At 39.3% G+C, this 12,409-nt stretch overlaps 1 protein-coding gene across 2 annotated transcripts in view; it reads right to left on the bottom strand.

Moving 5' to 3' along the window:
* Positions 1–6,222: 6,222 nt before the first annotated feature.
* Positions 6,223–12,409, bottom strand: part of NUDT3 (nudix hydrolase 3) — a 41,203-nt gene continuing 35,016 nt past the window's right edge. For both annotated transcript variants that reach the window (XM_075195739.1, XM_075195740.1), the window contains 3 exons: positions 12,353–12,397; positions 10,575–10,659; positions 6,223–10,398 (listed from right to left, as the gene is read on the bottom strand). In XM_075195739.1, the coding sequence (XP_075051840.1) occupies positions 10,238–10,398; positions 10,575–10,659; positions 12,353–12,397 (291 nt within the window). In that variant the 3' untranslated portion in view covers positions 6,223–10,237. The remainder of the gene's footprint in view (positions 10,399–10,574; positions 10,660–12,352; positions 12,398–12,409) is intronic.

Raw genomic sequence — 12,409 nt, forward strand, 5'->3', positions numbered from 1 at the left:
TTCCCTTGTTAGATGCCGATAGCTTACAATTGCTTAATCTCCCATGGACCCAGGGAGAGGTTGAGAGAATTATTAAATCCCTCCCAAAAGATAAGGCTCCTGGCCCGGATGGTTTCATTAATGCATTCTATAGTGCCTTCGGGACCGAAGTTTCCCCTCTCCTCACTAACCTGTATAATAGCGTTTCAGAGGGTGGGGGCTTCCCAACAGAGATGTTGGAAGCACAGATTATTACTATACCTAAACCGGGCAAGGACCACTCAGACTGTAAGAACTATAGACCAATAGCATTGCTTAATACAGACCTGAAAATTTATGCTAGATTGCTTGCTGACCGTCTGAATCCCCTCTTACCACAACTGATACATCCGGACCAGGTAGGCTTTGTAGTAGGCCGTCAGGCCTCGGATAACACCCGACGCATATTAAATGTCGTGGACCTTCTCTCTGGGTCCTCGGAGGAAGCTATTCTGCTCTCTTTAGACGCAGAAAAGGCCTTTGACAGACTTCACTGGAAGTACATGAAGGAGGTTTTGCGTAAGTTTGGTATACAGGGAAGAGTTCTTCACTCCATATTAGCCCTTTATCAAGACCCCTCCGCTAAAATCTTCAGTAACGGTTTCCTATCATCCTCATTTCCCATCACTAATGGCACGAGGCAGGGGTGCCCCCTTTCCCCGTTAATGTACGTCTTGGCTATAGAACCCCTGGCCCATACAATCCGGCAGGCGGATAACTTCCCAGGTATTAACATCCATCCACATAGACAGAAGGTATGCCTATTTGCTGATGATGTTTTTCTGTTTGTAACCAGCCCGGAGACCTCGTTGATAATTTTGAAGCATATCATAGACCGGTTTAGCGAAGCATCATTCTATAAATTGAACATTACAAAATCTGAAGCCCTTCCTATCAATATACCACAATCTTCCCTTTCAAGCTTACAAAAGAAATTTCCTTTTGTGTGGGTTAAAGATTCCTTATCATATTTAGGTATTTATATTCCGGCAAATTTATCTGCGGTGTTTGAAGTGAATTTTTCCCCGATTTATCTTCACCTCTCCACACTGGCTAAGAACTGGATTGACTTCGAGGTCTCCTGGCTGGGACGCATAGCGGCTTTTAAGATGATGCTGCTACCAAAACTTATGTATATTTTCCGTACCATACCCTATATTATGCCAAAACGAATGATGGATAGGTTTCACACTCTGATGATGTCATACGTCTGGAGGCAGAAACGCCCCCTCCTTACATATAAACGTATGTCTTTACCAAAGTCAAGAGGCGGCCTATTGCTTCCCAGCTTAACACTTTACCAGGATGCCTGTGTTCTGAGTTGCCTCCGTGACTGGTCGCTACCCCTTGCAGCTAAGCCGTGGGTTGATATCGAGAGATCTTTATACGTAGGATTCCCCCTGCTGGATCTTCTTTGGGTTCCTAGGCCGGACCGCCCACCAGGTGCCCGTAAATTACTCTCTATCTCGGATGCCTTACGGGTATGGGATAGATTTATTGGGTTGCACAAGGACGTTGTACTCCCCTCTCGCAATCTTTCCCTCCAAGCACTGTCCAAACTCATGCCGGATATCAATATTACTGTATGGAAAAATAGAGGGATAGTCTCATTGGCGGATATGTTTGCGCAGACCCTTTTCCTCCCCTTCGACGTGCTTAGGGACAAATACAATCTGCCTCAGTCTGAGATGTTTAAATATATGAGAATTAGACATTGGGTGGGGGCGTCTTCCAGGACCCCCCAAGCCTTGTCCACATTTCCAGCTCAGGTCCTAGATAGATTAACAAAGGCAGGCAGTAGGGGAGGAATAACCTTCTGGTACCGCTATTCCCAGTCCCTGGTCCCAGCTTCCAAGACTCCGACTCAGGCACGCTGGGAAGCAGATATTGGTATGACTCTCTCCCTCCAGCAGTGGGAAAAGATCTACATTTCCTCACACCGTATGTCTAGATGCATCAATCACACCGAAATGCATGTTAAGCTCCTCAATCGGCTCTACCTCACCCCGGATCGCCTTCATAAGATATGGCCAAGTCAGTCTAAACTCTGCTGGCGTCAATGTGGTCAGATAGCAGATGTTTACCATGTCTTTTGGACATGCCCGGTGATCCAGACGTTCTGGGGCGAGCTATCCGCTTTGATTTCAGAGGTCTTGCGAGTTTCTGTCCCTCTTGACCCGAAGGTAGCCCTCCTACACATATATCAGCCTGTGGTTCCTAGCTATAAGCGCTATGTATTAGGACACATACTAATAGCCGCTAGAGCAGCAATAGCTCAGAACTGGAAGTCCCCTGCTCCCCCCAGCATCACTAAGGTCGTGTCTAAGATCCAGTATAGTTTTGAAATGGAAACTACGGATGTGCCCTATACGTCATCAGCCTCCAATCCAATTTTCAAATGGTTTAGCTGGCACGAATATGTTACAGAGGGCTCTGGTAGAGCACGAGTAGCTTCAAATACTTCACCCCCTTCCTCCCCAGCAGCCCTCATAGAGGAACCCCAGCCTAAAGAATAGGCTCTGCCTGTGGGTTATCTGCACTACCTAGGTATTAATATCTCCCCATCTGGTGTACCATGAGAAAGACCAATGTGTATATGTTATTTCTGTTTCTCAAAGTAACGTGCATGCTATAAGATTGCTGTTTCAATTGAGTGACCCCCCCCCTCCTTTTGTTTGTTTCCCCAACTGTGATTGTTACCCTTTCTTTTTTCTGTACCCCATTTAACTTTGAAAAACTCAATAAAAATCTATTGAAGTAAAAAAAAAAAAAGAATGGGAATATCAGGGAAGCAGCCATCATAAAACACAAGTAGCAATGAAGAATGGGAATGCACAGAGGGGACAAGTGTTAAAATAAAATAAAAAAATCAAGCCTTCATACTCCATTCACTTATATTTTCCATACCCCCACTTCTAAATTTACACTTTGACCACTGCCCTCGGTCCCTGCTCCCGACTGGCTGTGTGAGCCGACAGCTGCTGATCCCTCATTGCCCAGCACACCCAGTAGGAGAACTGAACACAGAATGCCATAATCAGGTAAGTTCATATATTTTCTCGTGTGCAGTGTGTTTTTAACCATCCTTTGTTGAACTGGGGCACTACTGTATATCCAATGTGTTTAAAACACTATGCATTGCTCATTATTGCGCTGTAATGTTTCTTGCATATTTATCTGTACAGAGACTTTTAATTAAGAGGAAAAAACAATGCTTGTTATAAATTTTATCTGTGATTGTGTCAATATATCTATTTTTGTTTGCATTGTAAATGGTGTATTAAGCTGCTCCTGGGACTCACACTCTCAGTATCTGATATGCTGTACCAATTTTTATTTGTGAATGCGTTTTTTTGTCTGGGCACTACTGTATGGCATAATGTTATTTGGGGGCACTACTGTATGGCCAAATATGAATTGAGGGTAATATTATGTGGCATAATATGACCTGGGGGTACTATGGTGTAGCATAATATGAACTTCTGCCAAAGGCAAGTCTCTCATTGTTGAATATGACGGGGGCCCAAAAATCCTCTTGTTGGCCCTGCCTGTGAGTCAAGGGGGTAGATGTCTCCAGGTAAATAATCTAAATGTTTCCTATCTAATCAAACTGATGGATCACATCCAATTATCTCTCACCCACCTCCTCTATCCCCCTTAATTAATATACTGTGTTATTTAAAATTAATAGACAAGACGCATATCCAGTTGCTGTAGTATAAAAAAATATTTTTCTCTTGACATTTTGCTGTAGATGGAAATACTTGTAATGTGGCCGTGTGGGTTCAAATGATCATTGAATAGTTATGTTTTTTCTGATATATTTGTTACAGTTTTATTTCACGTGGAATGATTCATGAAAATTCTGCCATTACTATTTAATTGACGGAAAAGGGTACCTGTTACCTATATGTGTAAGTACTCTGTTGTTGCTATTTTGTGGAAGATTTGAAAAAAGCAAAACATTGGTTTTCTACAGTGGCGCCTGTATAATTGGTGGTATTGCTTTAATATAGGGTGGCGTGGTGGTGGCAATGTTGTAGTGTGTTTGGGGTTTAGTATTGCTAATAAGAATGATAGGGTATTGCTGTAATGTGAGGGGTGATGCCGGTTGCTGTAATGTGAGGGGTGATGCCGGTTGCTGTAATGTGGGGGGTGATGCCGATTGCTGTAATGTGGGGGGTGATGCCGGTTGCTGTAATGTGGGGGGTGATGCTGCTTGCTGTAATGTGGGGGGTGATGCTGCTTGCTGGAATGTGGGTGGTGATGCTGGTTGCTGGAATATGGGTGGTGATGCTGGTTGCTGTAATGTGGGGGGTGATGCTGGGCGCTGTAATGTGGGGGGTGATGCTGGGCGCTGTAATGTGCTGGGTGATGCTGGTTGCTGTAATGTGGGGGGTGATGCTGGGCGCTGTAAAGTGAGGGATGGTGCTAGTTGCTAGAATGTGGGGGGTGATGCTGGGCGCTGTAATGTGGGGGATGATGCTGGTTGCTGGAATGTGAGTGGTGATGCTGGTTGTTGTAATGTGGGGATAATGCTGGTTGCTGTAATGTGGGGGGTGATGCTGGTTGCTGCAATGGGGGCGATGCTGGTTGCTGGAATGGGGGTGATGTCGGTTGCTGTAATGTGGAGGGTAATGCTGGTTGCTGTAATGTGGGTGGGTATCGATGTAGTATGAGTATGTGTGGGGGGTTATTTATTGCTGTAATTTGGGTACTAATAATGTATTGTCATGGTATTTATTGATGTAATATGGGTGCTAACAATGTAATGTTGAGGGTCATTAGTAGAAATAGATACCCCCCCCCACACACACATTCATACTACATCATATTGTACTGCACCAGCAACGTGCACTGCGCCAGCATCAGTGTGCAACAATATAGTGCATGGAGCCCACAACACGTGGGCCTGTGTGCTATAAATGCCAGGGCTGATTTTTAGTCCCAGTCCGGCCCTGCTAAAAGATATGCCTTATTTCTGATGCATATATCTGATACAATAGGCCTTTGTGGATGGAGGTCTTGGGTGTATTGGGTTGTATTTTGTATGGAAGTGTCATTGTTTGGGATTTGTAAGGTTGCTAGTGGAAACCTCCAATTAGGCATATGTGGAAGGGAGACTGATAGCAGGAAGTGCTAACAAAGTTTTGTGATAAAGTGTCATGCCTGATCTGGCCAAAGGCAGCAGGGTGTCGTTACTGTGTGGCCTTTTGTCCAGAGTGAATTTCATAGATAAGCGCAAATTTTGTTAGCTTTGCAATGCATGTAAACCCATGTTTGTGTAAATAGAGTATATCCTGATGCTAAAAATAGCCTGTGTCTGAAATGTATAAAAGGCACTAGCTTGTATTTGAAATGTGTTCTTCTGATTTTCATCTGACCTGATCACACTGGTACCTTATACCAGTATGAGAGAAAACATCTTGCTTCAAGACCTGCTTGAAAACATCTTCAATATTGTTGTATTCCTGTGATCTGCAGATTAGACCCAAAATCTAACCCGTTCTCCGGCTGTTTCTGAGGTTTGGACCAAGGCTTTTCCAGTACCACCGCTCGGCCTGCTACCCATGCAGCCCTGGTCAGTGTGATAGGCCAGGGGGGATCCATTCACAGCTTCCCTGATCTATAGTAAGAGGTCAGGAGTACCAGTCCAGGTACACCAGCAACGAGATACGCTAGCAGCGTCAGTTACCCAAAAGAAACCCGGTTCTGGATGCCGGTATAAGAGTCCAGTGGTGGCAGCTCGTGTAAGCCACTCCTACTGCGTTAAGAGGGCGCGTTTGGGATAACGAAAGGGAACGGTGGTAAAGTAAGCCCAGCTAGTTCCAGCAACAACAAACAGGGTGTCATAGGCGGTCCATCCTGTCACACCTATACTAATAGATTGTTAATTTAAAACCATATACACTTGCCTTGGTAACAAACAGTAAACTACTGCCTATGGTTCAAATATTCTGATTATTTGCATTATGTGGTATATCCAATCACTTGTCTGGTATGATATACTATTCATTTGCTTGATATGTAAACATGTTGCTGTGAATATTTATTCATGCATGAACATTAAGATAAACAAAATGACATTTTGTACCGCCATACCCACTTTACACTTGAAGGTCATGTTATGTGTGTTCCCTTTTCCTTTATGGTGCACACAAAAAAATCCACTCAAATGTTTCAAAAAATGAGAGGGAACAAGAATTTTTTCAATTAACAATGAATTTACTTTTAATTATTTTCCTGATACCTACAAATTAAATATATGCTATTTAAATTAAATGCTAGACAATAATGTACTTATACATAATTAAAAAAAATAATTAATGTATCAGCTGTGGTACACAACAGCTTACGAGAAAGACAATAAAACAACATTGGGTCAGCCATGTTTGTTTCCTTAGCTTATATGACACAGTGCTAGTAATACTACCTAATCCAAACAAGATATGTTACTAAAGAATACAGTTCTATATTCATGCCGGTATATACAAAATAAGCTTGTATGTCGCACACAAAAATGATGTTACAGGAGTGTTTTAATGACTAGCTTTATGGCAATATGGGTAAGACAAGTATCATGTTTATGTGGTATCATGTTTTACAATGAGGTCATCCATATGTAGTATTTTATACATATTTATCAGATAAATAAAACCTTTTTTTTTTTTTTTCAAGCCCCACTCCCAAATCCCTAACTAGAACAATTGAAATCCATACACTTGGACCCCTGCTGTTAAAAGAGAAACTCATGCCACGGGTAACCTGCTTAACAGCCTAGAGAATTTGGATCTTAATGGGAAAACTGCCTGATGAATACAACAATGAAGGCCCCTCCAAAGTTTTAATAGATGGTAGTATGGGCTTTTAGATAAATGTGAAAACTATATGAAGCTATAATCTCAATGTCTGATACTATGACAGTAAACATATGAAAAACATGAATACATACATACAGTAAACATGAATGCAGTCCATATTTTCTAAAAAGTGAAATTGAACATATTGTTCAGGTGAGAATTAAGACTTATTCAAATATTTCAATTTATGTCCCCTCACAAAAAGCAAATCAAGATGTAAAGCCCTAAAGTATCACACTTTACCACTAAACATTAAAAGAAAATTATACATCAAAATGGGAGAAGTGTTATTGTTACATATCTATACAGTACACTACTTATGAATACAAAGATTTATAACTTTATAGTACTTCTCTCAAGGCAGTAAAGCAGCACAGTTTTGCTTATAAACCAATACAGATATTTAGTCAACCTTTCCCGTTTTAAAAGGGGTGACCACTTTTGGACAATGTCTCAAAAAAAAATGCCACAACCGTACAACTAGTCAGGGTATCCCTCACCAGAAATTCCCTTTTACCCAAGTTCTCTTCTCCCCCTATTTGCTGTATGGAGGCTGTCATGTTTTGTTTAAAGAAGTTATCCAAAAGTGAACAGTCCATTTAATACGTGCAGCACTAAATATCTTAACAATGTATACATTCCAAGAGGTAGTGGGTTTTTGTTTTTTCTTTTAAACCAGTATGAAATGGTAACCCCATGAACAAATCGGGAGTGTTCAGTGCATATGACGTCAGATAAAAACATCACAGGTCACAAAAAAGAACAGTGTTTACAGATTGCATGGTCACAGCTTGTATGTTCCTGTCATTAATTATATGACAGTGAATGAGATAGATCAGTTGGAATCACAGTGTGTCTCTGTCATAATGTGGGCACAGACAAAAGAGCTGTGTTAAGAGTATATGAAAGTATAAATATCACATGGGTGAAAAAGTAGTAAACTTACACTTCTTTAGCAAATATTCTCCGAAGTAATAAAACGAAAAAAAAATTGTAAACCAACAAAAAGATAATTAGTGTTATCCCAATTGTAAAGCGCTATGGAATATGTTGGCGCTATATAAATAAATGATGATGATGATACGTATGTACTGTATTAAAAACAAAAACTGCGGAGGAAGGGATGCGACCATCATTTCAAAAACTACAGGTATGGATTTTATTATACAGAATTCTGTTATCTATAAAGTTCTGAAAACTAGAAAGAAATTATGAAAAACACTATGCTTCCAGATAAAAGATCTCTGAATAACAAAATAACAAATACATAATCGTATCAATAAAAAAAAGGCAGATTACACTTAAAATACCTAAAATATAATGTTTCAAAATTTGTGGAGTACATTTCCTTAGCAAATAATTTTGTTGCTTTAAAATGTATGTTCAATAAATGTAAAAGACAATATGGATCCATTTGATAGTAGATTTACTGGTTTGTGTGCCTGGCTATACAAAAATGAGTAATTTCTTAATCTTTTGTTTTTTGTTCAGTTTTTAATATAACTGAATAACACTTTTACATAAAAATGTTGAAAGCACTAATATTCAAAAATACTATATTGCAGCCCAACTAACAAAATGAGTGCTGTTTTGCTCTAATAATCACTCTAAATTATGATACAATATTGAAGCAGGTCTATTAGATATGCTTTCTCCCTATACTCAGTTAAAGAGAGACTATCATATTCACAATTGCCCGCAACAAAATGCTTCTCACTAACCAATTTGGAATACATCATACGCATAGATGATCTGATATACGCAATCTCTCTATAATGAGACCACTATGTAATAGGTTATGGACTAACTGCTATATAAAATTTTTAAAAGATATTGCTCCTCTAATTTTTTCCGGAATTCACAGAGAATAACACGGATTTCACATTACAATCACTTTTTACAATTTCTCCATATTAGACACCAATACAACTCAATTCCAGCAATGAGATAGCTCACACATCCAAAAGGTTTAGAATAATTTTTTAGACTTAAATCTGTCCCCAGAGAGCGCTAATCTGAACATTCTACCACTTAATAGTTGTTCACAGCTAACAAAAAGGATATTGATGAAATAAAATCTTAGGAAGACATGGGGAAGATCTGCTCCAGCTCTTCTAAAGAATACTGGAGTAATTGTGGCCATTAAGGCACCTTCTTCCACATCTGGTGGTGTTGCCCCAAAATCATAAGTTTTTGGCATGATATGTAAGAGCTTATTGGGGCAATAACAGGAATGGTATTGCAAACTGTCCATTATACTCCCTAGTACATTACATCTCTCCCCAGACACACATGGACCGCGCTGTTAGACATATCCTCATTGCAGCAAAATATACATTGCTTGTAATTGGAAATAGGCCAACCCCCCTCCCCCATTAACATATTAATTAATGGACTATGGCAGGTCTTATGTATCTCGAGTATTTTTCACAACTGTCCAAATTCCACAATATATTCTCTTCCTGGCTTGCAAATTAAGAGGCCTCTGGTTAAACCTCATATACTTTCTTAATGGCTTGCCCTAACTCCACTTAAGGATACATTTCACTGATTCTGGATAAGCTGATCACTCTCATCCTGGATGTTCTTTCTCTTACTAACACCTCCCTCCACCTCCCCACTCCATACTCCTATACTACAACCAACCACTGAAGATGTATATGTAACTTTTTATATGTAGCTTTTGCATATCTGTATTTGCACTGCAAAAATGAAAAGCTGTTGTGTTGGTGTATTACTAATTCTTGTTTTGGAATCTCCCTAGCCCCACCCCTGCCTTTTTTCTGTAAGCCTCCTCCCTCCAAATTTACATTTTGGAAAATATTTCAATATTTATTTATTTTTTAATAAAATTTAAAAAGGTATAAAGTTATACTATCAACAATTATTTTTCGTTCCACCACTTTGGAGAATACACCTCATAGTTTGTGCAGTTAACTCAGCTGCAGCTTCACGGACCAAGATAAAAGTACCCGTTTATTAGTAAAATGAACATTATAGGTGAGAGATGAAACTGAAGATATCATGGCTATGTTTGAAGGTATTGGGGAGACAAAACATTTCTATGGTACCACCTGGATAAAGGAATTGAAGCAGACAGAATTAGTCATAGACAGGAAAGAGAATAGAGGGAGTCATGGCACAGATATCTGGGAAAAAGGAAAGTGACAGCAAAAATCTAACTGAATGTGTAGTACAAGAAAGGAAAAATCACAACATGCACAATCCATCTCTGCACAACACAATGTCAGAGGCCCAATTGAGTTTAGCACTGAGTGAGGATCTGTTTGCTGGAATTTGCTTCTCACTGTAGAAGAAAGGAAAGTAGAGGAAAGTATTGAGTCCATAGGGTGAATAGGTCATCTGACATCAGGTAGTGCACTTTGGCTGGGCAGGGGGATGGCTCCATTGTTAGGGTGGCAGCTCTGCTTCAGGCTTTGGAAGTAGGAGGCCTGCACTGGTTTGTAACCCTGCAAAGCACGGACCGCTTCTTCAATGCTGAACCAGCGCCGCTTCCGTCCTATGAAGTAGTAACTGGAATGTCATATTACAGCCACAGTCTTTGTGTATACCAAGCAACTCCCAAACAATCATACACTAATAATTCTTATTGCATCCTTAAAGTTTTGCAAAGTCAGGCTTTTCAAACATACACACTCAGCATGTATGAGCTCTACACCAACCCAATGGACATACCAATACTGACTGAATCTTCCCAATCTTCTAAGATCTCCGTTACAGTCAAAACATAAACAAAGGTTCTGTGCTTGCGTTCAAAATTCTGCAGAGGAGAGATTGTGAAAAAAAAACTGAACAAACACAAGATACCATCATTGTACACATTTACCTCTTTACATTTTTGGAAAAAGGGACTTAAGTGATTTTCTTCTATCTATAGTTCGTACTCTCTTTAAAAATAAAGATGGCCTCTACAACAAAAACAAAAAGTTAATTTGAAAACATACTGTAAACTATTCACTGTTAAAATAAAAAATTCTGTCTGAAGCTAAATTAAAACCAAAAACTCTTAACTGGCATCACTCATCTATTGACACACGAAGTAATGTCATGAAATGTCATATATACAAATGAGAATAGGGTCTTGACAGTGTTAATAATAAATGCCAGTGTGACATTTCCATAAAAGATAAAATGAAATGTCAATACATAGCACCCCCATATCTGTCATTTACCGCTTTCTATATCGAATTTGAATCTTCTTTTCAGCAGTAATCCAAACGTAAAAGTAAAAAAATTTAATAGACAGTCGCTACTTGACACAATATAGCAGCAACACTAATTAATGAAGTGCTATCAGTGGGAGGGGTCAATATGCAAACCACCAATTAGAAGCAGCTGGATAGTGCTGCTGATGTCATCATCATCAAATATCTTTTACACCAGACCTCCTGTACCAAAGGAAAATAGGTACATCTGGGAATGTGTGCAAGTCTCATTAGGTCACATCTCCAGGTGACATGCTAAACTTACATGTACACAGCCTTACTGTATTCAACTTAAGCTATACCATTACAAAGACCAGAGTTGGAACTCCAAAGAGTAATAAAAAAGGCACTCTAGTCCACTAATCAGAACTAATAAAATAAAATCATTGTTGCATAAAACTGATTTTAGTGCCAGTGTTGAATAGAATTGAAACTCAGAAAAAGCCACTTAAGGATATTAGAATCCAATTTGATGCACCATAATAAATCTGAGATAACATACTTTATTAATTGGGCTTTTCTCCTTAAAACAACTAGTGACACTTAGAAGAAATATGTCAGACCATTCTGTGTGAATAAGACCGAAATATGAGGGATATCTTATTATTATTATTATTATTATTATTAATAGCTATGTATATGCAGTAATAAAACGGCGAATTTAACATAGAGATTTATATCGACACTACTTTAGATACCATTGATAAATATTATAAGAAAGGAGTCACTGTCCATCCAAGTGTAAAGCTACCAATAGATGATTCAATCCACTCTGAAGGAAATCTGTCTGTGTGATAGTCCAGTATTTTGTACCGGAATCATCTTAAATGACACTGGAGGGTTCTGACGTTTTTAATTTGCACCATTTCTTTTCTTTTACACAGTCTTTCTGTATATTTTAATATGTCGCCATATTCATCTCTGGAATAAAGGCAATTTAGCCAAATAATGAGAAACAATATGTTTGTTATGCAACAATGATTTGATTTTATTAGTTTTGATTAGTGGACTGGAGTGCCTTTTTTTTTTACTCTTTGGAGTTCCAACTGTGATCTTTGTAATGGTTATGTTTAATTACGTTGGAAGAGCACACCCTATTTGATACAATAAATCACTTGCGGATAAGTGGATATTTCTAATAAAGAGGTCAGTCCTTATTCCTTGTGCATTAACAAACGTTTTTTTGTTGTTGTTGTAAGCTTCAACTTAAGCCTGCCTGCCACCGGTCTGGAAACTAAGATTACTTACCTCAAACACCCCCAGAAGACGACCTAATGTGCCTTTAACTCCAGCCTATTGGAAATA

This window comes from Mixophyes fleayi, chromosome 2, assembly GCF_038048845.1.
Source record: "Mixophyes fleayi isolate aMixFle1 chromosome 2, aMixFle1.hap1, whole genome shotgun sequence".
NCBI lineage: Eukaryota > Metazoa > Chordata > Amphibia > Anura > Limnodynastidae > Mixophyes > Mixophyes fleayi.